This window comes from Ambystoma mexicanum, chromosome 5p (genome assembly GCF_040938575.1).
Source record: "Ambystoma mexicanum isolate Mex_15411 chromosome 5p, UKY_AmexF1_1, whole genome shotgun sequence".
NCBI lineage: Eukaryota > Metazoa > Chordata > Amphibia > Caudata > Ambystomatidae > Ambystoma > Ambystoma mexicanum.
In genome coordinates this window covers 889915497-889940896 of record NC_090930.1, presented here as the reverse complement: position 1 = coordinate 889940896, position 25400 = coordinate 889915497, and the positions used below count along the sequence as shown (strand labels likewise).

Below are 25400 nucleotides of genomic sequence, written 5' to 3'. Positions count from 1 at the left end.
TAGTTACCAACTCTGCACTCCCAGCTGTCTGGAAGATTAAGAGTGATGTGGGTTACTTGGATGCTCTTGGCAGGATCAGACATGCACTGTAGTGAAACATTGGTGAGATCCTACCGGATTTGGTTATTGGTCAATATGTAGAACCGTTGGGCATAACCCTACAATCCTAGCTGGCGAATAAGGAAGCTTGTCTTCAGAGTTATCCGATCCTCAAACACCACGCCTGGATACTGGTGACCCGTGACATAGGGACAGGTGGACGCTCTGGTTCACATCAAGTAGGTCGCCAGTAGTTAGGTCGCAAGACGATCTAGCAAGCGACATTAAATCAAATATAAACGCACTATTTTTAAGTGGAGAAACAAAAAGTAAAATCCAACAATTTTACCTGGTCGAGAACTGCCCACTTCCCCTTCTGAAATGTCAGATGGCAACATGAAGTCCCTGGAAGAACCAAACCTCCTGCTGGAGGGATCTTCATCTGCAGGGGTTTGCGTTGGAAGGATAGCCCAGTCAACTAAAGTTTAAGGAGTAAACAAAGCATTTGATTTGCAAGAGGGAACAAAAAGATGTTACAGCAAAATGTACACTGAACAAATGTTTCCTTGGTTACACTCAAATGAAAGTCTTGCTACCAGGAGATAGACAGCATTGATTTTTTGCTTTTTAAATTATGATTCAGCACAAAAGCAGCTACAGACACAATAGGGCAGGATCACTGAAGGAAAGCTTTCACAGAAGCCAACTATGATGTGCCAAATGTGCACCTTCAACTTCACTTTGGTAAGGTGATATACCAATTCTGACCCAGGCATGAAGAACTTAAGCATATCATAGTTTATACGCGAAAACATTTGGAATTCCCATACATTGAGGATTTCCACCTACTTTCCCAACCCTTGATGTGCATAGTATCATTTTTTATCTTGTGCATGTGTAAGATTAAGTAATTCGTGGTCTCCAGATAAAGTTTACTTAATGAAGAATATGTTTTCTTTAATTAAAACAATGCCTTCCCTTCCTATGCACACCTAGTGACAGTGAGATAATTTGATACGCTTACTCACACCTTCAGCAGTACTTACAACATAGACCAGTCAAGTGTAATTTAAAGGCATTGCAAAATGTGAATACTGCCTTATCTAGAGCTGTGTGGGTGTTTACATCCTTAGCTTTGCATCGTCCCTAATTCTTGCTCACTCTCACTTCGCAATGCCTACTTATGTACTTGGGATCTATGGGTGCAATGTAAGCCATCAGGGCATCCACTTTGCACATATGATTTGATTTTGCAAGCATACATTTCCAGCTATTTTAGTTATGTCAATCACACATAACTTACACACACGTGTTAAGCTGAAAAAAATCTTTGTTAATTGGACGCCATGTATTATAAGTTGTTCACAAAGTATAAACAAAGAAAACACGGCTGACTGTTCACAGGCGCCTATTACATTAGTCGCTACAAACCATGAGTATCCAAGCACTCGACTTACTCGGTACATTTACAACCAAATTAAAAGAGAAACGAAATTAGAGTCCCATCAAGTTAGTAAGTAAGAATCAAAAGAAGATATTTATATTTTGATTTCCAAATGGGAGAAGCTCTTTGATTCTCTGAACACTTTATGGAAAGACATTAGAGTGTCATGGACGGCCAAGAACGTGGATGAGCTTGAATTAGAGTACCTGAATTGTGCATCGCATATTGATTCTTAGAGGGTGGGTGGAAGCGTGTCTTTTAAGAAGATCCCTCATATATGAAGGACCGTTTATATACATTGTTTCATGGGCAAGAAAACAAAGTTTGAAAATGACCCTGGAATTAAATGGAAGTCAATTCATTGTCCTTAAAATTGTGGATATGTGCATTCATTTCGGAATGTTAGTAACTATGCAAGCAGCATTATTTTGCTGAGTTTGAAGATGTGTGACTGCAGAATCAATAGGGCTGCATAAAAAGCATTGCAATAAAGGACAGTAATTTAGGATAATTAGTAGAGCTGAGTACTGAGTTAATCTGAAGTTGCATAGAGTGTGTGGTGTCAAGTATGATTCACAAAGTTTTTACCATTTGAATGACGATCATAGAGCCTGAAAGAGGAATTGCTGGGTACTTTGTAATAGCTTGTTGCAGAGAATTTGTGGTAGAAACAAGAAGAAACTCATTATCTTGGTTTAGCCGTAGTCACTTATCTGTCATCCACCTTTCTACCCGTCTGAAGATATGTTGCACTTCAGTTATATTTCATTGATCATCTTTCCCTAGGCTTAACACAATCTATGTGTCATCAACATAGTTTTAGAATACCACACCTGAGTCCACAGTAGGGTGAAAGAATCTTGAGGTACGCCCACAACCCACAACTTTAGGTTGAGATGCAAAGTCTGCAATGTTAACCCTGGAAATTCTAATACAAAGAAAGGACGTAATCCATGATTTCGCCTTGTGTGACTCTCCTACAAACTTTTGGTGTAATTGGACCAAGAGCCTAAGGTCTAATGCAGAGGATAAGTCCAAGAGCATGAGAAGACCCTTATGTCTCCTCCGTCAGTAATTTGAGGTCAAGCATCTTTAAGGGCAAGTTCTGTGCCTCTCACTCTCAAAAGCCAGACTGTCAATCGCCTAGTAGATTAAGAACATAGATTTTCATAGTAATTGAGACTCATATGCATGCCAGTTTACATGTGACACACCTAACATGACTCTTGTTTCCATCATTCTCAAATTAACAAACACATATGATGAATTCAGAAATTACTTGGTACTTGTGTGGGAATATAAGGGAGCACACTTTGCTTTCTCTCCTATTGCACATTGCCATAGGAGGCAAGGGAGAGAATTGTTGATGCAAAACCTGGGACACAAAATTGCAGTTAAAAGGGTAAAATCCCAGGAAACTCAGAGGAACACTGCTTCACCCACTGCAGAGCTTGGGATTCACCATCAATTTAATCAAGACTGGGTCCTGCCTTTGCCTCCCTAATTTGTACCCCTTGTCTCCAACTCCCTGTTTCTCCTCTATCCATGGCCTTCTAAATATAATACTCTTAATAGTCTATCTTTATAGTTGTCTCAATATTATTGTAACCTATAACTGTATTCTCCTTGTTGCAAAGCACCCGCTTGCTTCAGAACCAGATTTTTGCTCCATGAATCCCTGCACATATAATTCATAGATCGTATCTATTGATTGATTGACACCACAAAATATTGAGAAATGAATCCAAAGAAAAATCGTACCTGAGGAAATGGTGGTAGAGCTTTCGTTTTCTGATCGCCTGATCCTGGCAGGCCTTCCACCAGATGATCCCTCTTCCAGGAAGCCTGGCCCTGGATATGGCAACTCTGGTTTCTTTGCTGTGGTCGTTGTGAACATAGCTGTAGCAGAAAACTGTTCACCTACTGTAGCATCACCCATTCCAATGTCAGTATAATCTATTTTAGGAGCAGAAGTTGTGTTTGGAGTGACACCCACCGGATAGGTTGACAGTGTTGAGCTGATATTCAAATGAGCTCCCCCAGTGGGCTGAGCTGCATTTCTTGGTGTATTGAAAGAAGTCATGGCCATTGGTGTAGTGCCCATTGTAAAGGCAGAAGTAAATCCGTTGGCATTGGTCTGGGACATCGGGCTAGCAGTACTTGCATTCGGATCCAGAAGTGATGCATCTGTAATTTTTCCAGGAAAAGGTAGAATTGCTCCAAATATGCTAGAAGGACCCATTAAATCTACGACCCTACAAAAGGGAACTGAAAAAGAGATTTCTAATTACCAATTTACCAACAAGTTAATCAGCTAAATAATTGATACGATTACTTGCCAATTATTGTAAAGAATTTGATCACATTTCTTTGTTTTTCAAGGTAATTTACAGTTTACTATGCATAAAACAAAAAGGGTTCAATTTCCCATCATCCCGTAAGACAATACCCCCAGAGGGCCTTATAACCTACCATACCTTTAGCAACAAGCTCTTCACCCAATGACAACAGGCCTGGCTTCACATGTTCCGATTGCAAAGATAAACAAGCAAATCAACCAAACATGCTTTATTATGTCACTGATTCTGAGAGCCAAGGCAGATCTTTCCAAATCTTATCTACAGCAGAGTATGCCGTGGTTACATAGACTAGGGAGGTGGGGTAGGCTGGTGGGTTTGGGAGCTGAGGGGGTGGGGCGAGGGGTAGGGAGGGTGGCTTGGGGGACTCCCCCATAACAAAAAAAGAAAAGGTCTCATTTAGGTCGACCAAAGCTAGTCGTCCAAACTGCAGACTTCATACTGCAGACTTCACAGCAGTTTGTGCATCCATGACTCACTGAAGCACAATAGTTACCCTATTCAGTTAACTGAGATGGGCTGCTTTTGCTCTCACTGATGGCATTCTCTGAGATGAGCTGACACTTGATGGAAGGGTTGTGGATAGCACTAGTCACACATTTGGAATAAAAAAGCACAAGTTCTCTAAAAGACATTTGATAAATGATTTGAACAAGGCAGGAACTGAAATTGTACTTAGTTGGAAGGTAAATAAATGAATTCCAATTGATTGAATTAAGAATGTAATGCCAGCTGTACCGGGAAACCAGTAGTATGAGTGAGTTTTGCTGACATAGCAAAAGACTTTATGAATTTCATAAAGAATCTCCTCTGCAATCAGCGATTGTCCTGGAATGTGCCAAGCATGTTTTAGGCAAAATGTGAGCCATGACCTCTGAAATCAGTACGAGTAACTTGCAAGCTAGGAAATTGTCTTGTTAGGGCTGACGAGAGCGTCAGTTCTCATCTATAATCTGGTCACCAGGAACCATGTGGCCTCCACTGCGAGCATGGCATTTCTCTAGGAATGATCTGTCCACTGGAATCCCCAAGTTCAAACGCTAACAAACCGTGCCTGGGAAGTGCTCTTGAACCAAGTTTCCAAAGCCACTGCAAAGGTTTTGAGCGGCTAGTGTCCACCAGTTCGTGGATATAGCAGTCTTCCATTGCAAGATAAGGACTCTTGCAATTATTACCTTTGCTCAGAAGGAAGGTTCTGTGCCTCAGAAGAAGATGAAAGCTTTGGGGGCCGCTGCCAGCAGTTATGAATTTTGATTAGGGATTGATAGGACTACTAGCAGTGGAAGGTAACCGAAGTAAAATGTTTTCCCTATTTTTTACCACATGGAGTGTCTTGCAGCACTCCCGTCATACTTCTCTGTTCCATTATAAACAGTGGGCATTTCACCAGCTTTGGGAAATAATTTCAGGTCTATACAATTCATAAAATATTGCCCCCCTAGGTGACAATAGCATGTTTGATCTGCGGAAGACTGGACCTAAAGTCTGAATGCTTTGTTTCAGGTTTCCCTCCTGACAATGTGCTCCTCTTTGAAGTATCACCCAGAGAATGCTCTCCATCGCATCAGTGTCACAGGTTTGCCTCTCCCCCTTAACTATGCTGGGAGAGGAAGTCATGGTATTGCACCTCAGCCACGCAAAACTCCACAAAGTATGACAACTGCATTCAACTGCGAATACTTGCATCAGGAAACAGTACAAAAAAGTGCAAAAAATTAAAATCAAACCAGTGGGTGCTTCTCACAGCAGAGTTCAACTCTTTCTGCTTGTGATCACTTTCTTTTTGGTAACTTAGATGTACTCGTGAACCATTTGTGGATCCCAGGCTTCATCCTTCAGAACTTTGGAGATCTGTAGCAGGACTCCCCAAGCTATCCAGATGAGAACCCCTCTTATTGAGTTCCATTGATGTTAGGTGCCTTTCTTGAATGAATGCCACCTTTACCCACATCTCTTAATGTTCTCCTTCCAACAACATGGCCCATCCCTCATATGTTCCTTGTCATTACTCTAATACTCCCAATGTCTGAGACCCAAAACCCCCACTGCCTACCTTCCCGCCATTCCATTTTCAGAACCACTTTAGGTCGACGCAGATCTGCATCTTTATGAGTCCCCCCCCCCCTGCTCCAACCACAAAACCCCCCAACAATATTACATAACACTCAACCATAAACATGACTCAATGATGTGAGAACACGCATCAAGAACTAACTGCAGTCTGTACGTGTGGCACCTGGTAGTCACCCTGGGAGAGGACCTCCGGTAGCCAACCTCCTCAGAGGGTGGGGGGACATGACCCAGTCCTATGCACATGCAAACGAATGCAGCAAAGAGCACACTACATAACATATCTTGAATCTTCCAATAGTGGTTATGAAATGCCAAAATCTGCATACTATTCGCGTGCACATGGATGATAAAAAAACATGCATTTTGGTGGAGTTATTCAGGCAGCATGGTGTGGTTTATTACAGTTGAAATAAATAGGCAGTAATAGGGGTTTATATCAGAACATGTTCATCCATTTGCAACTGAACAGGGGCTACCATTTCATCCACTCCTACACAGGGAAAAGAAATAGCTGTTAAAACTGACATGTGTGCTCAGGTTTGCAGCCTGACTCGGCCAGATCCATCCTTCTGTAGTCGATAACATAAGTACCAATCATTTGGGTATTCTAACCAATCAATTCAGTGCTTTGCAGCGAGACAAATACATCTTGAAATGCCACATACAATGGTTGGCATTGTTAGTATTTAGGACAGCGTTAGGCGGCATGGCGCAGACGTCCCACAGTGGGGAGATATTGATCATGCATTATACTGAAAGCAAACAATACTGGTTACCCAAGACCCGCTACACACATTTGCCTGCAAGGGAAACAATCATGACCCTAATGCGAAGTAAGCACGCCTTGATAAATGGCGTAGGTGAATTTCAAATCCTGCTGTTGGAGCATATAGGTTTAGCCAGCCATTAAAAATTGATAAAACAAAACTGTCTCTTGACGGCACTGACGTGAAGGTACAGTATCAATTTGCCAGCGTGATTAAATGCAGCAACTCAAAGCATGCTCTAATTTTGACAGACGGTCAATCCTAGTGACCCCTTTGTTATCTGTTGTAGATCTTTTGTGCCGCAGCAGGATGGATGGGGACGGAAGCGTGCTGAATTGGAGTATATGTTGCTCTGGACTAGTGGCAGCCCCAAGATCGTACTCTTACTGCTCCTGGCAGGGTTGTAAGGCACGTGCTCCCTGTGGTCTGGAGCTGCCAGGCAAAAAACGAAGCAGACAATATAACACAGAGGCTTTTAGCATTAATCCAATCAGGGTTTTGTGGGAAAGATTTTATTTTTATGTATTTATTTATTTTGGCATTTATAAAGCGTGCCAAACACTGGGGCATCTGGGCACTGGTTACAAGAAGGCTTAGTTTCGGCAGGTTACAGTCAGCCATAATAGTCATAGATAGTGCAATAGATACAAATAAGGTTCTGAACAAGTATTGGCATAGTTAGTTCATGAGGGCTTGAATACAAGGTTACAGTCGTTGTTAGTACAGTATGTTGCAGGTACGCTGTAGGAATTATTGGCAAGGTGGAGAGTGCCATAATGTGAGCAGCAATGTTTCTAGTCAATGTTTGTGAATTCGGGGTGGCACAATATAGTGTTAAGTTAGTTTGGGGTTTTGGGGGTCTTGAGAAAAGAGCCAGGTTTTGAGTGCTTTGCAAAAGGACCAATAGGAGTCATCTGATCTTAAGGGCAGAGGGAGGGCATTCCAAGATTTGTCAGTGATCACCAGGAAGCTGTTTCCCCCCCCCCGATTTATGGCGCTTGTATCTAGGGGTGACAATTAAGTGCAAGTAGGCATCCTGGCTGATTGGGCCTTAGAGAACTTTTGACAAGTAGGTGGGGGCAGTGTTTGAGATGCATTTGTGGGTCAATGCTAATGTTTTGAATGTAATGTGTTCTCAGATGTGGAGCCAGTGGATGTTGCGCCTGGCTGCAGATATGTGGTCATTTTTTAGATATGTTTAGGGCTGCTCGTACTGCATTATTTTGAATGATTTGCAGTTTTTTTAATGTTGCAGGTATTGGTGCCTGCAAAGAGGAAGTTGCAGTAGTCAATCCTTGAAAGTATTAGGGCTCTAGCGAAGGTCGTGCAGCTGTCGTTAGACAGGAATGGTCTGCAGGCATTGATCGGTTTTGCAGTATGTGCTGCTTCTGATGCTTTAGAGTTAACATGTCTGGTTAACAATAGTGTGGAGTCTAGATATACTCCTAAAGGTTTTTAACACTTTGGAGATGGTGATGGAATTCCTGTCGATGGAAAAGGATGCGTATGCAGTATTGAGTGAGTTTAGCCGAGTTTGAGTGCCAATGAGGATTAGTTCCGTTTTTTCATCATTAAGGCATAGGCCGTGTTGTGCCATCCAGGCCTGGATGGTTAGGTATAGTTTGCTGAGAGCATTGGAGTACGAGTTGTAGTTTCCGGATATGGGTAGGAGGATTTGGGTGTCATCTGCGTAGTTGGTGTAGGTGACACCCAGGGTATCCAGGAGGTCAAAGAGGGATTTAGGGAAGATTGTTAGGCGATCCTCTGCACACCAGTCCACTCCACATCAGAACACTGCGCACATTCCCCCAACATCTCCTCCCACGGTTCGAGGCTCAAGTGATTCGGTGAACCCAAAGGACCGAAAACACCGTACCAGCTTTGGTGTACGGGCTCGATTGCAACCCTTTCTGCATTGGCAATTGCCTTGGAGAATGTATAGCAGAAGGGGCGGCGTTACGTCTTCACGTCGGTCACGTGATCCAGTGTGGCGTTCCTCACGTGACCTTGGTGGACGTCACATGACCCAGAGACGTCACATGACCCAGAGACACACAGTATAAAGGTCTGAGAGACAGAATGCTCATTGCTTCTCAGCTGTCTTCAGACCCTGTTTGGCGTTACGAATTGCTCCTTGTTACTTTGATCACGGAACTCTACCTCGGACTCCTGCGGACACCCCTTTGTACCTTTGCTTGGAACTGTTTACCTGTTACCGGATTTTTGGACTTCACCTCGACTTGTCTTTGGATCATCCCTTGATACCTTGCTGAACTTCTACGCCATTTCCCTTCTTGGGATTCAAGTCAAGCCCTCTCTCCTACAGGTGGCTAACCCTACATCCACGCTCACCTGCGGTTCTACTATTCCAGGGACCGCCGCATCATCTGAGTCTCGAACCTCTCTACTAGGTTACCTGGGTTTCCCCAACACCAGATAGGTAAGACTCTTTAGATCCTATTGTTTACCTGATTGAATTGTAATTGCCTGGTACTTAACCTCGTTCCCTTTTGACAGCAGCATCGGTGTTCCAGAGGTTCCGTGGATCTGGGAAGACATCTCTCACCTGTGGCCTCAAAGGTCGCACAGCGGGTTTCTATTAGTTCCCCTGTGCGTCACTTGGGACGGAGGTCTCATCGGTCTACACGACTCTCAAGTCAGAACAGACTGAGAAGCCGTTTAGTCGTGTTTTGACGATGCAGGGATCCACGGAAGAACCCATAGCTGCCTTAGTCCAGGCAATTACAATATTAAGGGCAGATATGGCCGCCGCGAACACGGTGATCCACCAAAGGTTAGATTCCATACAGAGTGTTCAGCATTCTCTTCCCGCAGACCCTGAGTTTGGAGATGCTAGCCCCTCAACTACACCCCCTCCCTTGGCTACTACTACAGTCCCAACTCCGGTGGTCCTCCCAACCCCTTCCCCCCCTGGCTGCTCCTGAACGCTATCAAGGTGGCCCCAAGAAATTCAGAACCTTTGTTAATCAGTGCAAGTTACATTTCTTATGCAGACCTTTGGCCTTTCCTACTTCCACTGCTAAAGCCGCTTTCGCCCTTTCCCATTTAGCCGGGACAGCTGCCGCTTGGGCTAATCCCCTGCTGGATAATAATAGCCCAGTCCTTTATGACTTTGATCTGTTGGTTCTGGAAATGTCTCGAGTATTCGATACCCGACACAAGGCACAGTCTCGGGATTTGGAGTTGTTAGAATTAACTCAGGGTAGAAGGACTTTGATAGACTACATCACCCGGTTCAATCAACTAGTTGCTGAAACATCATGGCCAGAAAACAAGCGGGCGGTGGTCTTTTATAGGGGGTTGAGTAACACCATGAAAGATGCTTTAGCAGTGATCCCTTCTGTGCCCACTCAGTATCAGGAATTGGTTGATCTCGCCCTGCAGATAGATGCACGGCGATCGGAGCGTAGAGCCGAATTGGGGGTCTCTTCCCATCCTACTCTTGCTAGTACTCCTGCTCCCAGTACAGAAGAACCTATGCAAGTGGGAGGTTTACATAGTCCTATTACAACATCTGAGAGGGAACGTAGGAGGGTGGATAATGCATGCTTTTATTGTGGCACCACTGGACATTTTGTGAAAGAGTGTCCTCGGCGTCCCAAGAAGAGCCAGGTTTTTCGGACAGCTCGACCTTCGATCCGGAGAACAGGTCGAGTGTTCCGTCATCATCTCCGGGTACCCCTCTTGCCTTTGCTCGTGTTCAACCCATCTCTGTAAAGGCTAGTCTATGTCCCTCTACAGGCCTTCTTCATGCAGTCAATATCATCATTGATTCAGGTGCTACTGGTAATTACATAGACATTGATTTGGCCCATTCCCTCAACCTACCTCTAGTGGTAAAAACACGACCTGAACATGTCCAAGCCGTAGATGGCTCTGCGTTAGTTTCTGGTCCTGTTAATCACCAAACTGCACCTCTCTTGTTGAACATACAAGAAATTCACACAGAGACCTTAAGTTTTGATTTGATTACCACACCTCAATTCGGTATCATATTAGGGATTCCATGGTTACGTGAACACAATCCGCTGATCAATTGGCAGTCAGGCACTGTGCTCTTCGAGTCCGAGGTCTGTCAGAATTATTGTCTCCCGGTCCATCAAACCACTGACACACCTTCTCGGGCCTTGGGAGCCTTAGCTCAACTCACGCTGACTGTTGACGATCCAGAGATTGTGCATTCTCATACTGTTGGGGGCTTGGTGTCTGGGATTCCACCTGAGTACAAAGCATTCGAATCAGTTTTCGATCGTGGCTCTTCCGAGGTACTTCCTCCACATAGACCATATGACTGCCCAATCGAATTACTCCCCGATTCCACTATTCCTTCGGGCAGGATCTATTCCTTGTCCCCTTCGGAAGAACAAGCGTTGAAAGAGTATGTACAGAACGCCCTTCGTTTAGGACATATCCGCCCCTCTACTTCACCAGCGGCAAGCCCTATATTCTTTGTACCCAAGAAGGAGGGGGATTTACGTCCTTGTGTGGATTATCGGCGTCTTAACGCTATCACAAAAAAGGACAGATATCCAATCCCGTTAATCACACCACTTCTAGATCACTTATCACATGCTTCTATTTTCACCAAGCTTGACCTACGCGGCGCATACAATTTAGTGCGCGTTCGCGAGGGAGATGAGTGGAAAACTGCTTTCTGTACTCGTTACGGCTTGTATGAATATCTAGTCATGCCCTTCGGCCTATGTAATGCCCCGGACAGGTTCCAACGATTCATGAATGACATATTCAGGGATATTCTGGATGTATACATGGTTGTGTACTTGGACGACATCTTAATCTTTTCTCGTAGTCTTGATGACCATGTAAAGCATGTCCGAGAAGTACTATCCCGTCTGAGAGTACATTCCTTATTCGCCAAACCTGAGAAATGTCAGTTCCATAAAATGTCTGTTGAGTTTCTGGGTTTCCACATTACCCCTGGGGCGTTATCCATGAACGAATCTAAGGTCAAAGCAGTATTAGATTGGCCAGTACCTCAAACACTCAAGTCCTTGCAGGCCTTTTTGGGATTCGCCAACTTTAATAGACGTTTCATTTCTTCCTTTTCCACAATTGTTGCCCCGCTCACGGCTCTGACCAGTCCTCAGGTACCCTATCGGTGGCAGAGAGAACATCAGGAGGCTTTTGAGGCTTTGAAAACCGCCTTTACTACCGCACCGGTACTCCAGCACCCCAATCCTGATCTTCCGTTCATAGTTGAGGCGGATGCCTCTTCTTTTGCTCTCGGTGCGGTACTGTCTCAAACATGTCCTACAACAGGCAAGTTACACCCAGTGGCATACCATTCCCGTAAGTTTTCTAGTACTGAGACTCATTACACCGTTACGGAGAAGGAACTCTTGGCTGTCATGGATGCCTTTCGTGTTTGGCGCCATCATCTTCTGGGGGCCAAACATCCCATCACGGTATACTCAGATCATCGGAATTTACAGGATCTGGCTTCATTGAAGTGCATTAATAGCAGACAGGTCCGATGGCATCTTTTCTTTTCCTCTTTTGATTTTCATATTATGCATCGTCCTGGCACTTCCCATGGAAAAGCAGATGCCTTGTCACGTTCCCCGGAGGGGGTCGAGCTGCCAACCTTCCCTGACACTGTTCTCGGAAAGAGTCATGTGATTTGTCTTTGTACACCCTCATTGTCATTATTAGACTCGGTCCTATCCTGGACTAGCAATCATTCCGATCAGTTGCGAGAATGGGACCCAGTGTATTCTGATGGATTACCTTTCGTACATGAACGTCTGTTCCTTCCCACACCTGACACTCGTAATCTGGCCCTTGAGTGGTCTCATGATGCTCCCTTTAATGCCCATCCCGGTCAAGAGCGCACGTTAGATCTTCTCAAGCGTTGGTGTTGGTGGCCCTCTATGAAGCGCGATGTAGAATGTTATGTCAATTTGTGCGCAGTATGTGCTCAGGCTAAACATCGAAGGGGTCGACCGGTTGGGTTGTTACTTCCGCTTCCGGTACCTCCCAGGCCCTGGCATACGTTGACTATGGATTTCGTTACCGATCTCCCCAAGTCGAAAGGCTTTGATTCCATCTGGGTAGTGGTGGACACGTTCACAAAAATGGCTCGTTTTGTTCCTTGTAAAGGCATTACTTCGGCCCCGGTCTTGGCGGACTTGTTTTTTGAACATGTGTTCATGTTATTCGGCCTTCCTTCGGTCATTATATCCGATCGAGGATCACAGTTCACCTCTCGGTTCTGGAGGTCGTTGACGAAATTACTGGGCATTGATACCAGGTATTCTTCGGCCTATCATCCTGAGACCGATGGGCAGACCGAAAGGACGAATCAATCTATGGAACAGTACCTTCGCTGCCTTATATTGCAACATCAGACCTCCTGGTTGGCCGTTTTACGGCTTGCTGAGTTCGCGTACAATAATGCGGCTCATTCAGCTATTGGTTATTCTCCCTTTTACGCCCTCTACGGCCAACATCCCAGGGTCTTGCCGGTCCCTGATGCTTCGAGTTCTTCGAATCCTGCGGCCACGACATGTCTTAGGGATCTAGCTGCTGTACATGCTAGTACTGTGGTTCATCTCACTGAAGCAAAGGCTTCTATGAAGGCCCGTGTGGATGGCAAACATCGAGCTGCTTCCCCTCTGGTGGTGGGTTCTAGGGTCTGGTTGTCTTCACGTCATCTTCGCCTAGTGGGTTGCCGGAAATTGCTACCTCGTTTTGTCGGCCCGTATGTGATCTCTCAGGTTGTGAATCCGGTGGCTTTTCGTCTAGTGCTTCCTAGTTCTTGGCGTATCCATCCTGTGTTCCATGTCTCCCTCCTCAACCTTGTCCTGATTCCGTCCGTCTTCGAGCCCCTGTTGCGCTGGTGTCCCTGACCTCTCCTGATGTCTTTGAGGTGTCGGCCATTTTAGGGTCCAGATGGTTTAGGGGTAGGCTCCAATATCTGGTGGATTGGAAGGGTTACGGCCCGGAGGAGCGTTCATGGGTTTCCGCCTTGGATCTGAACGCCCCTCGGTTGGTGGCTCGCTTCCATAAGGATCATCCGTCCTGCCCACGGGGTCGTGGGCCGTTGGGGGGGGGGCTATGTTAGGCGATCCTCTGCACACCAGTCCACTCCACATCAGAACACTGCGCACATTCCCCCAACATCTCCTCCCACGGTTCGAGGCTCAAGTGATTCGGTGAACCCAAAGGACCGAAAACACCGTACCAGCTTTGGTGTACGGACTCGATTGCAACCCTTTCTGCATTGGCAATTGCCTTGGAGAACGTATAGCAGAAGGGGCGGCGTTACGTCTTCACGTCGGTCACGTGATCCAGTGTGGCGTTCCTCACGTGACCTTGGTGGACGTCACATGACCCAGAGACGTCACATGACCCAGAGACACACAGTATAAAGGTCTGAGAGACAGAATGCTCATTGCTTCTCAGCTGTCTTCAGACCCTGTTTGGCGTTACGAATTGCTCCTTGTTACTTTGATCACGGAACTCTACCTCGGACTCCTGCGGACACCCCTTTGTACCTTTGCTTGGAACTGTTTACCTGTTGCCGGATTTTTGGACTTCACCTCGACTTGTCTTTGGATCATCCCTTGATACCTTGCTGAACTTCTACGCCATTTCCCTTCTTGGGATTCAAGTCAAGCCCTCTCTCCTACAGGTGGCTAACCCTACATCCACGCTCACCTGCGGTTCTACTATTCCAGGGACCGCCGCATCATCTGAGTCTCGAACCTCTCTACTAGGTTACCTGGGTTTCCCCAACACCAGATAGGTAAGACTCTTTAGATCCTATTGTTTACCTGATTGAATTGTAATTGCCTGGTACTTAACCTCGTTCTCTTTTGACAGCAGCATCGGTGTTCCAGAGGTTCCATGGATCTGGGAAGACATCTCTCACCTGTGGCCTCAAAGGTCGCACAGCGGGTTTCTATTAGTTCCCCTGTGCGTCACTTGGGGACGGAGGTCTCATCGGTCTACACGACTCTCAAGTCAGAACAAAGATATTGTACAAGGTCTGTTAAACACAGGAGCCTTGTGGCACTCTACAAGTGACTGGGGAAGGTGGGGCTGCCGCTGAGGCGGATAATAATCTAATTTTGTGGTTGGAGAGGAAGGACTCTGTCCAAGTAATGGCTTTGGCCGAAAAATGGGCAGAGGATATTATGATTGACTAGATCGAAGGCTGCTGAGAGGTCCAGGTGGAGGATGCTATATCGCCTGGTCTTTTATTTCGTCCATTAGGATTTTTAAGTCCATTAGGGTGTATTCCGTGCCATGGCCAGGGTGGAAGCCTGGTTGTTGGATACCAAGGAGACTGTGGGTTTCGAGGTGGTTCTGAATTTGCAGATAGGCTGCTCTATCGAAGATTTTAAGGAGGAAGGTTACGGTTGTGATGGGGTGGTATTTGGTGGGGATGTTGTCGTCTAAGGTGGGTTTTCTGACGAGGGGGGAGTACCCAGACTTCTTTTAGATGCTCAGGGACAATGCCAGTTGAGAAGGAGTTGTTGATAAGTGTTGAGGTGAAGGTGGCGAGCTCTTCGGCGCAGTCCTTTTATGACGGTAGCTGGGCAAATGTCTCCTTGCATTTGGACGTTTTGAGACCTTTAATGATCTTGGCAGTTTTGAGAGCTGTGATCGGGGAGAAGTTGAACCGGGGGAGCGGTGAGGGAGGGGGGCTGGTCGGGTGGCAGGAGTTAATTTTTTTTTTGCAGTAATTTTGGTTTGTAGGAGGGAGATTTTGTCAATGAGTGCACTTTGGTTGTTCTTACACCAGGTGAGATCTTTGATGGCATTGGTAGGTGGGGGAGCTGGTGTTCCAAGCTCATGTAAGATAGTGAAGAGCTCTCTTGTGCCTGAGCTAGCTTCTTCAATTCTCGTGTTGTGTCGCTCTTTGTTTGAAGGATAGCTTGTTTGTACTTTCTGGAGAGGGCTGTGAAGTGCTGTTTGTTCTTGGTGGAAGGTGATTTGATACAGGCAGTCTCTGCTGCTCTTTTGGTGGAGCGTACGGTTTTGAGAGTGGAGGCGTACCATGTATTCAGATGGGCGGTTGGTTTGGGCTTGCGTAGGCTTAGAGACGCTATTTTGTTGATGGCTTTAGGAGGGTTTGGTTGTAACACTCAACCACGGTAGTGGGGTCTGTGTGTACTTGTGTGTCATCTGTTAGTGGGAGTAGTAGAGGGAGTATGTTGGCTGGTGATACATTCCTTCAGTTTCTCGAGAGGGAGGCCAGGGCTGGTTGGGGTGCGAAACTCCGAAGGCGCTGTCTCAGAGATGTTGAAGGTAATGGCATTGAAGTCTGACCAACAGCAAGGGGCATTGGATAGAATGCTGGCATTGCAGTTGAAGTTTGTCATCTAGTCTAACGTGCAGCCTTTGTCATGTGTGCGGCTGGAAACCAGGTGTTTAAAGCCTAGAGATCCAATGGTGTTGGCTAGGGTAAATGCCTGGGAATCAAATGGGTCATTGAGACCTACATTTATATCTCCTAGGAGGAGGATTTTGGAGGAGGGCTTGGTATTGGTAGAGAGGAGATGTGCATATGTCCTCCTCAAAGGAAGTGGGTGGGCCAGGGGGTCTGTAAATTAGGTGGATCTTAATGGTGGCTGTGGCCGAGTTGAATTGATAGCAGCTCAGCGAAGCTGATGGTAAGGCTTGGGGTTTCTCGGATGGAAAGGGAGTTTTTAGCAATGATGGCTACTGCGCCTTATTTGGCTGTTAGTCTATCTTTTCTGTAGAGGGTGTAGCCATCCGGGATGGCTAGGGAGAGGGAGGGGCCAGCAGCAGGATGCAGTCATGTTTCTGTGATTGCTAGGAAGTCTAGTTTGTTGGAGGTGATGAGGTTGGATATATCAAGGGCATGGGCAAGGAGGGATCTCGCATTGATGAGCACTACTGACAGGTGTGTAGTGATGTTTGTTTTTGTGTCTGGGGTAACTGTATCTCAAGTGGTTTTAGCAAGATTGTTATTGCCTGGGGAGGCTGTGGTGGGGGGAGCGTGTGGGTGATGAGTGATGTTATTTCTGTGGCGGTTGTTGGTTTCGCAGGCAGGTATGGTTTTTACATTGATCTTGCAGTGTTTGGGTGGGGGTGGGGGGAGTGTTGAGGCGGTGTTGTGAACGGGGGGTGGTGATTCTCGCATTGAGATGAGCGTTCCACAGAGGGAGCAGCGTAGTCGCTGTTAATGTATGCTGATGGCTTGTGACAAGGCGAGACGCTAGTCTTCTGTTTCGAGTGTTGAGGGTACAGGGTTGACTGGGTTTGTAAGCGGTTTGTAACTTGTGTCTTGTAGGCTGTTGGTGAGGTGGAGAGCCTTGGGTAGGAAGAGAGATCGTGGGATATTGTGGTATTTAGGTAGGTTGTTTGACATTTTCAGAGTGAGGGTGCATTTGGCTTTGGAGGTAGTATGCAGTGGGGGGTTGAGAGGGTAGATCGGTGACTTCAGAGCACCCGTGGCTGGGAGAAAGCAGGAAGGGGTGGAGCCGCGCCTAGTGGGGAGGCTGGAGTTGTAGAGGGGTGCTGGTATGTCCCTCGTGGGGAGTTGCACTGGAGAGATTGGAGCAGGTGGAGGTGTGAGCTGAGTAGCAGGATGTACATACATGGTCGCAGGGAGACAGGGTGGCCTGCAGTGAGCAGTAGTGTTGATTCTCTCCGAGATCTGTTAGTAGAGCATAGCTAAAATGGATTACAAAATGCAAGCACAGAATGCTACTGAAAACAATTTACAAGATATGAGCACAAAACACAGAGTTGATGTGTGTGGTAATTTGCAGAGCGCAGTTGAGGCCCTTGCGAGAGAAAATTGCGAGGCACTTAGAGGGTAACAATCACAACTGAGTGGTGCGGGCGGCTTATAACTTGCGTCTAAGCGCAGCTTGTGGGAGGCGCAAGGGAGATTGATTTCCTAGTAGGTCACACCAAAGTCGATTGTCTGAGCATATTTCGTGGTGTAGTGGCAGTGAGTATTGTTGGGGAGGAGCTTGGGTGGTGAGAGCAGAGTGTTATGTACGTTCTGTGTGGCAGAGTGGAGATATGAGGGCTGGTGACTGGTAGGGAAATGGGCTTACCGGAGCAGGTTGAAGCAGTCTGGTCCCCACATGCAGATGCTGGCTGCTCTTGCGTTGTTTCCGTGCTCGGTCACACTCGGACAGGCTCAGACAGGAGCCTTAGGGGTGGGGGCCTTGGGAATTGGGCCAGCTTAGCCTGCCAGCAACGCTATTGGCCTTGATGTAACAGGCCTTGGCCAATCGGATCACAACAAATATGATGAAGGAAGCACACCAGTGCTTTTGTGTCGGGTAGCCATCTTGCAATGGCTTGCTGTGCTGGTGGAATCCGTGTGAGGCAGCCTTCTGGGTGCAATGCGTATGCGGTGCATGGGCAGTGTGCAATGTCGCAAGTGGCAAAAAATGCTGCTTTCCTTTTTCATACTTTTTGTGCTATATCCAGATTCAAATACAGAAACCGCAACTGAAGTAATATATTGACAGAATATTTTGTCATCTACACATTTTAGGGGAAACTTTTTTATTTTTTTTATTTTTGTGTTTTGACAGAATACCCAAGAGTAAAAAGTGACAGACATGTTAAGATAGTGGCTATCATACAATTAATATATTATTCTCATCTGGCTGTGGAGCATTGTTATCATAGCTGAGATTGTAAATGCATATGAAGAGAAAAGCCAGATTTTGAAAATAATTCTGGTCTGCTTGTCAAAATGGCTTTTCTGTTTTAGTACGTGACCCATTTGAACTTGATTTAGATGAAGCTTGGAATTATATAGACCAAGTTAAAGGACAACCCATAGTAGGGTAGTTCCCCGCTGATCAGCCATAAGGCTACTAGTACCCTCAAAAAGACGCTTCCCGCTTATGCACTTTCCATGGTGCTAATGTGTGTGGGCTACCTATGCTGTACATGTAGTCTTTGATTTGTGGACCCTAGGCAGAAACAGACAACAGGGGGTACATATAGACAAAATGTACATCTAAACTGATGTGCGACCATATTAAAAATGCTCTGCTCATTAACCTCTGTGTAGTTATTTCGAGGTGTACAGAAATAGACAGCACCAGGACCGAAGAAATAGTGTATAGCCAAAGTCCTCTTAAGCAGGGAAGAGTCTGTGGGCTTTCTGAACTAGACTTGCAAGGAATTACTTCACTGGTTGGAACACCCACGTGTCTTTGCTAACCCTGGCACCTTAACCGTGGTAAATTGCAGTAAATGAAGCTTGGCCTCAATGATGGCAGATGGCATTGATCTGAATATGAGATTTCTGAAAGCTTTCAGTGTTCACATCCTGTGGTCAGCGCCATTACACCGGATACTAATATTTTCACCTGAACCCTAGTAAAAGATGCTCACTGTTGTGTGCAGCTCACTTCAATGCAGACATGCAGACTAGGCGAGAGCATGTAGGGTCGGCAGTAGAATTGTGTGCTCCTGCCTTCGGTTGCACATTATTGCCTGCATGGCACATGAAGAGAATCTTTTTGGGGCTCGCTCAATGGCGCCTGCCTCATGGCTAGACAGCTCTAGAAGAGGATGCATAAGGGCCGTGGCACAGCACAGGATTAGGCTCCACCTTGGCATTCTGTTTTTAGTTCTGCAATCCACCTCCATTTTATTCTCTCTCATAGATTCCCTTTATTAAAATGCTTTAATCAGGATTTTCTACTCATCTTAAATGTTCTGTTCTGTTTTCAAAGTGACCGATGTTCTTACTTTATCTTTCCTATCTCGTCACTCTTCAGATTCCTGTCTGTAACCTTTGTTCTGTCTCTAAAGTCAGACTGGCAGCCCCTTCTTATTGTCGGCTTTGAAAGGTGGTGCTGTGGACAATTCTAGCTTCTATATAGGTTCATATTTGCAGATCATCTTCCTTCTTCTGCCTCCTTCCTCGTAGTTTTAGTGTTTCATGTTTTGTCCCATGCTCTTCTACATTGTTTTTGTAATCCTCTTCAACAATCTTCAAAAAACTCTATTCAAATTCAAGAACATTAAATAACAAAACTAAATTAAATGTCAACCAAACATAAGAAATGCACACTTGGGCTAAATTGACCTACTACTAGTCAAGAAACCGAACCATCCAATTTCTTTTGGAAGCTAAAGAAATAACTTCATAATTTAAGGGCGCACATTGACTTTTACCCTTTTCTTTTTATTGTGTAGGTACTTTAAATAGCCTACACAAGTGTATTTTTGATGTTTATACCTGTCTAAGTCCCTGTTGTGCATGGGACATATGGCATGCATAATGGATTGGGGCAGGCTTCCCTGCTGCCCACAGCACCCTCTACGACCGTTTTTCTGTCACACAGTAATGGGGAAGGTCTCATATCTCTGGTTGAAATGTTAATATTGCTCCTCATTCAGCTTTAGAGGTACCTGCTGTAAGCTTTTCAAGCTTCTGTGAGCATTTGTGCAGCACTGTTGTGGAAACCTGTGGACAGCTTATGCAGCTGCCTCCAATCAAAGGTGCATGATCCATTTGGGATATCTGCTAATGGCAGAGTACTCCGGTAAAGTGAATTGTAGGGAACAAGAAGCTTAATTGTTAAGAATGTTCACCCACCCACCTTTCAAGCCAATTTGCTGAAGTTTAAATGATTTCTTATTATGCTTTGTTTCACCTCTGCCTCGCATACACTGCCCTTATACTGAAGAACTAGATATTCATAGATTTTTGATGGGACCAGTGTTAGGAAAGATTTCATTTTATATGTAATTATATAATATGTAATTTTCCCTCCAGTTGTACACCCCCACACTTTTTGCTACTGTTTAAAACACTATGGTCTGACTTTGCCAGAGGAGCACAGCCTTCAGCTGCACTCCTCTGGGCTTTCGCTCACTTTTTATGGGGAAACTGACATGCCCTTAAGACAGTCAGTACTGGCAGACTTTGTTTCCCTTAGTCCTTTTCCAATGCTGCAACTTTTCTGCAACAAGTAACAAGTGCCCAATGTACCTTACAGTACAGTGCACTTGGGTCTCCTAGTCATTTCCAAAGACCCTAGATACTCTCATAGGACTTTTTAGGAGATGTGCAGATGTGTCATTGACAGGGCCGGTAGCAGTTTATCTTTTCACGTAATTTTAACCCTTTCCTGCCATTTAAACCACGATTACAGCGTTTGGCACAAATAGGTGGTCTGGCTCCAATATGACCATGCCACAAGGTTCTTTGGCCATCTTGCCCTTTGCCTTCCCCAGGTCGAGCCGACACAGGTCAGTCCTTATTTGGTCATGCAGTTTCCCGCAGTACGCCAAGCTTTCGCAGGCTTCTTCATACCTTGTGTGTGTGCCTCCAGGATGTGGGCTGAGATGTCTGTCCCCAATACACATCCTGGGTGCCAGAGAGTCTGGAGTGCTGTGAATTCCTGGGACCACCTTGGTCCATGATTTGTCCACGTATGGAGTGTGTGTTTGTGTCATGATGCCTACCCCCGGGCAGCTGGACCAAGCCCATCCGCCCCGGAAGCAGGCATCCAGACATCTGTTTAAACCTCAGAAGCCCTGGCTAGGTCATTACTTACCTCAGGCAGACCATGCTGCACATGCATCCAGGCCAACGTGAGACCTGGAAGGACTATTTTTCCACAAGAACTACTTTTCACTCGGGTGTGGTTCTTGGAACTTCTTACCTGGGACTACTTTCAAAGCTATTTAAACCACGCCCGATCTTCAACACACGCTTCGCGTTATTCTGCATTTAGCAGAGTAACGCTCACCGTGTCTAAGACAAAAAAAAGCAAGGTGAGCCTAAAGAGACTAAAAAGACAATCACTTATATTACAAGACTTACCTGGCTATCACCTGAGGCTTCATCCTTCAATACGGCGCATCTAGGAAAAAAGGAAAAGATAGTGAGCTAATCTCACGCATCTTTACAGGATAGTTTGGGTAATACAGACTCTTACCTGAACGCCGCCAGCAACCTCCAGACAGAATTTGCCACCGCAAATCAACAGGGGAGTGCAGGAGTGAACTTTGGACATTTTGAACTCTTTAAAAACTTGCCAAACTCCGGACTCAATAACCGTCCAGAGCCCCAACACCTAAAACCAGTGAAGTAACAGGTATCTACGCGCCCCTGCATGCCACACAGGATGGAGAGCTCACCAATCGAAAACATAAGGTGAGGACACTGACCGGGAATATCGGAGGTGGCAAGTGGGAAGAACGGGAGCAGGGAGGGGGGTCTGCATTCACATCCACGGGGCTAAATACCTTTCTCCATCTATAGGAGAATACTTCTACGAGTCAAGCTTACAAGACTGAGGGGGTCCGTCCAGACGGTCATCTTTGCCCTACGCTTCACGCTGGTGGAGGCCGCAGCTGTCCGGGTTCGATCTACGCTCCTGTGTGGAACCAGGTGAGCGTAACAGTTTGTGAGCAGATGTCCTATTGGGTCCTCTTTGTTTTGGCGCGAAGGAGACTCTGGATAAGAGGAGGCCCCAAACAACCATACCATATCGATCTCTGGAGTTCTCACTGAATGAAGGATAGGATCCAAGTATCCTGAACCTAAGAAGCCGAATCGTGGAACTGCTGGTGAACCGCTGGAAGGTTTGGCACCTTGAGCCCGCTGTCATCCCGTGGGACCCCCTGCATCTGGTCGTCCTAGAAGGTCTGCGAAGACGCTTTCACCCATTAGAATAGTGGGACCAACTATCCCCGGCACCTTCAACAAAACCTGCAAGTAAGCCTTCTCGGAAAGTGTCCCTGGGCCAACGAGTGGGCTGACCAGCTTACGCAGGACTTTTGATCGGTCTCTGCTGATGTTTCGAGGAGGCCGTCGAAACTTGGTATACTGCTAGCTCTCTGTCCACAGCACCCTCACACCGAATTTCCTACACTTGGTCTTTCCAGGTCTGAAGTGAGACTAGTGCGCCAGGACCGGAGTAAATGCGGTTACCGTGTTGCCCAGCCGCGGCAACGATCTTTGCAGGTGCGCTGCATTTGCACCCTTCTTGCCCCTGAAGCCTTCTGCAGTGAAACTGGCCTGATCCATCCATCAGGAGCAGAGAAATCGCTACTGTCCCATTTGGGAATCATCACTCTATCTTCGGAACTGAAAGCCACAGAGCCGTCATATTGCCGCATTTGAACCTGCAACCGAAGTGTACTCGACTGGTGAACTTTGGTCCGGAGTGCGCTGAGGGTCGGTGAGTAATCGCATCCCTAACCAGTGACCCCTATCGCCTCCATCCATTTTTACGCACGAGTGGCTCCTGGGGGTCCCTCTCCTTTCCACTGCTAGTGCAAACTAGCAAACTATTCCCAAACCTTGGAATCACCTTTGCCTTCAAGTGGAGGCCCTCCTTGAATAGTGGGAATCTATTCTTCATCGCCTCACCCACCTTCCTGAGTTGCTAGAGACCCCTGAAGAGACCCCGTTTTGCCCATTGGAACAACCGCGTGCGCCTGCATTGCATGTACTTTGAGCATAAGGCTCCTCTCTTCTTAGGGCTTGTACTGCCTCATAGTTAGGTGTGTGTTTGATGTCAAAGGGGACTAAAGACTACCTGCACTGCCTACTTTCTTTACCTTCTAGGTTATGAATATATGTTGTGCCTTTAACCCTTTAGACCTCAATGGTCTTGTTTATATCTCGTATTGATAGTGTTGTGTTGGTTTGATGGTATTGCTGTGATTCTTTTACTGTGTGTTGAGTTACAAAGGCCGTGTAATAAATGTGCTTATATTTTTTATATATACACCTGTCTGGGAGTAATCTGTAAGTGTCCTTGCTCTGTGTGCTCATTGAGGTCCTTCAGTCACCCTCACCCCTCCTGAGACCTAGTCTTGACCGCAGCCCATAGCTACCTTCATTGGTCTGGCTTGTCCAGAGGTTACCCTGTTCCTAGAAACTAGGCTCGGCTTATGAACCTCTACCCACCAGGTCAGAGTTCAGAAATGCGTCTTAACAAACGAATCATAGGCCCTTTTTTTGTATGAATGTTGCTTAAAATTATTTTTTTAATCCAAGCTATCTTTTTGGATATTACAAAGTGCTATGTCAGAGGGAAGAGATCTGCAGAGAGGACAGCTACGTCAATACTTTATTTATGGCACTTCAGAACCACAAGAAGCAAGAGATGCACCTGGGTTGCTAGGAGGAAAAACATTTCAATAAAATATGGACAGTTTGGAGAGACAGGAGATTAGTACATAGTGGGACGCCGCCACTTTACAATCATATTTGGATGCTAAGAGAACCTAGACAGGAGGGGCCGGTCTTTGTGTCAGGCAGCCCAGGCGGCTGCCTGACGTCAGTCAGCCTCTACGGGGCGCTGCACCAGCAGTCCACAGTGCTAGAATACACGTGTACACGTTTGTTTCCTAACATTATAAAAATGAATGTGCCTGTTCATTTTTATAATGTTAGGAAACGAAAGTGTTACACATGTATTCTACCACTGGCACTGCTGCAAGATGCAGCCTCGGCCCTCAGACAGGGCAGTGCTAGAATACACGTGTAACACGTTAGTTTCCTAACATTATAAAAATGAATGTGCATGTTCATTTTTATAATGTTAGGAAACAAACGTGTTACACATGTATTCTACCACTGGAACTGCTGCAGGCTGTGGCCTCGGCCAGGGCAGTTTCTAGTCCATTTGGTGCCCATGGCGAAACACTAAGAATGCGCCCCCCCTGCACCTCATCCCATGCACCACTCCCACCGCACCCTGCGCTCCACTCCCGCCGCAACCCGCGCACCACTCCCACCGCACCCCACGCAACACTCCCACCGCACCCTGCGCGCCATTCCCAAACTACACCGTTAAGGAACTCCTACCCAAAGTCAAACAGTCTGTCACACAAGGCATGAATTGCCTTTTGCAACGGTGGGCCACTTTTTCACTTGTGCCCAAGACAATTTTATGCCCCAGTCCCACTTAGGCTGCAGATAATGAGGACTGGGCACACCAACCAAGAGACCATGAATATGGCACAGGATGCAGGATATACAACCAACAAAGAACACAAGATGCTGAAGTGGGTTTGGAGGCAACCTAAGCCAAAAGGGCAATGACAAGGAGACACCTAAACCCAATAAACAATCACTTTAATATTCTTCGAATGGGAATCAAGGGTTATGCTTTGATACAGTAAAGTCTTGACTGTTGTAAGGATACATGGACCAGGATTATTTATTTATTCATGCAATGTTTGTCGGGTACCTGCATATTTATTTATGTATGCAATGTGTGTCGGATACAGGTATCCGACAAACATTGCATAAATGCATAAATAAATAAATAAACCAGTTCGTAGCTTAAAGAATATTTACTCAGCAACACTGGTCAAAACTATTATCCGCATAGTGAAGTAACTCATCACCAGTGCCATGGAAGTGGTTCAAAGTGTACTTGATATATAGTTTGGAAAAGAAGCAACATGAAAGAAATAGCGCTGCTTTAAACTATTATTTTGGCCATTTTCTGGGCTTGCAGGGACGCACCATGGGCCCAAACGGGTCAGGCCCACGGTGTGTCCCTGCAAGGTACGCACACTCCCCACAGCCCACTGCACCTCCCCTCCCATCTCAATGCCAGCACGAAACCATTTAGTGACTAATGGGCCACCATTAGCAGTTTCCTGCCGGCATTGTGATGGAAGGGGCTGGTCTTAGCTGCAGGGGGACCTAAAGTGTTTTTATTGGTGTACTTATGCCCCCACCCCAAG

General features: G+C 46.1%; 1 protein-coding gene across 1 annotated transcript in view; it reads right to left on the bottom strand.

Moving 5' to 3' along the window:
• The window catches only part of PKD1L1 (polycystin 1 like 1, transient receptor potential channel interacting), a 2330280-nt gene that overhangs the window by 1727252 nt on the left and 577628 nt on the right, over positions 1–25400 (bottom strand). Inside the window, exons 12-13 of the mRNA XM_069613333.1 lie at positions 3245–3751; positions 389–517 (exon numbers count right to left, since the gene is read on the bottom strand). Coding sequence (XP_069469434.1) covers positions 389–517; positions 3245–3751 — 636 coding nt within the window. The remainder of the gene's footprint in view (positions 1–388; positions 518–3244; positions 3752–25400) is intronic.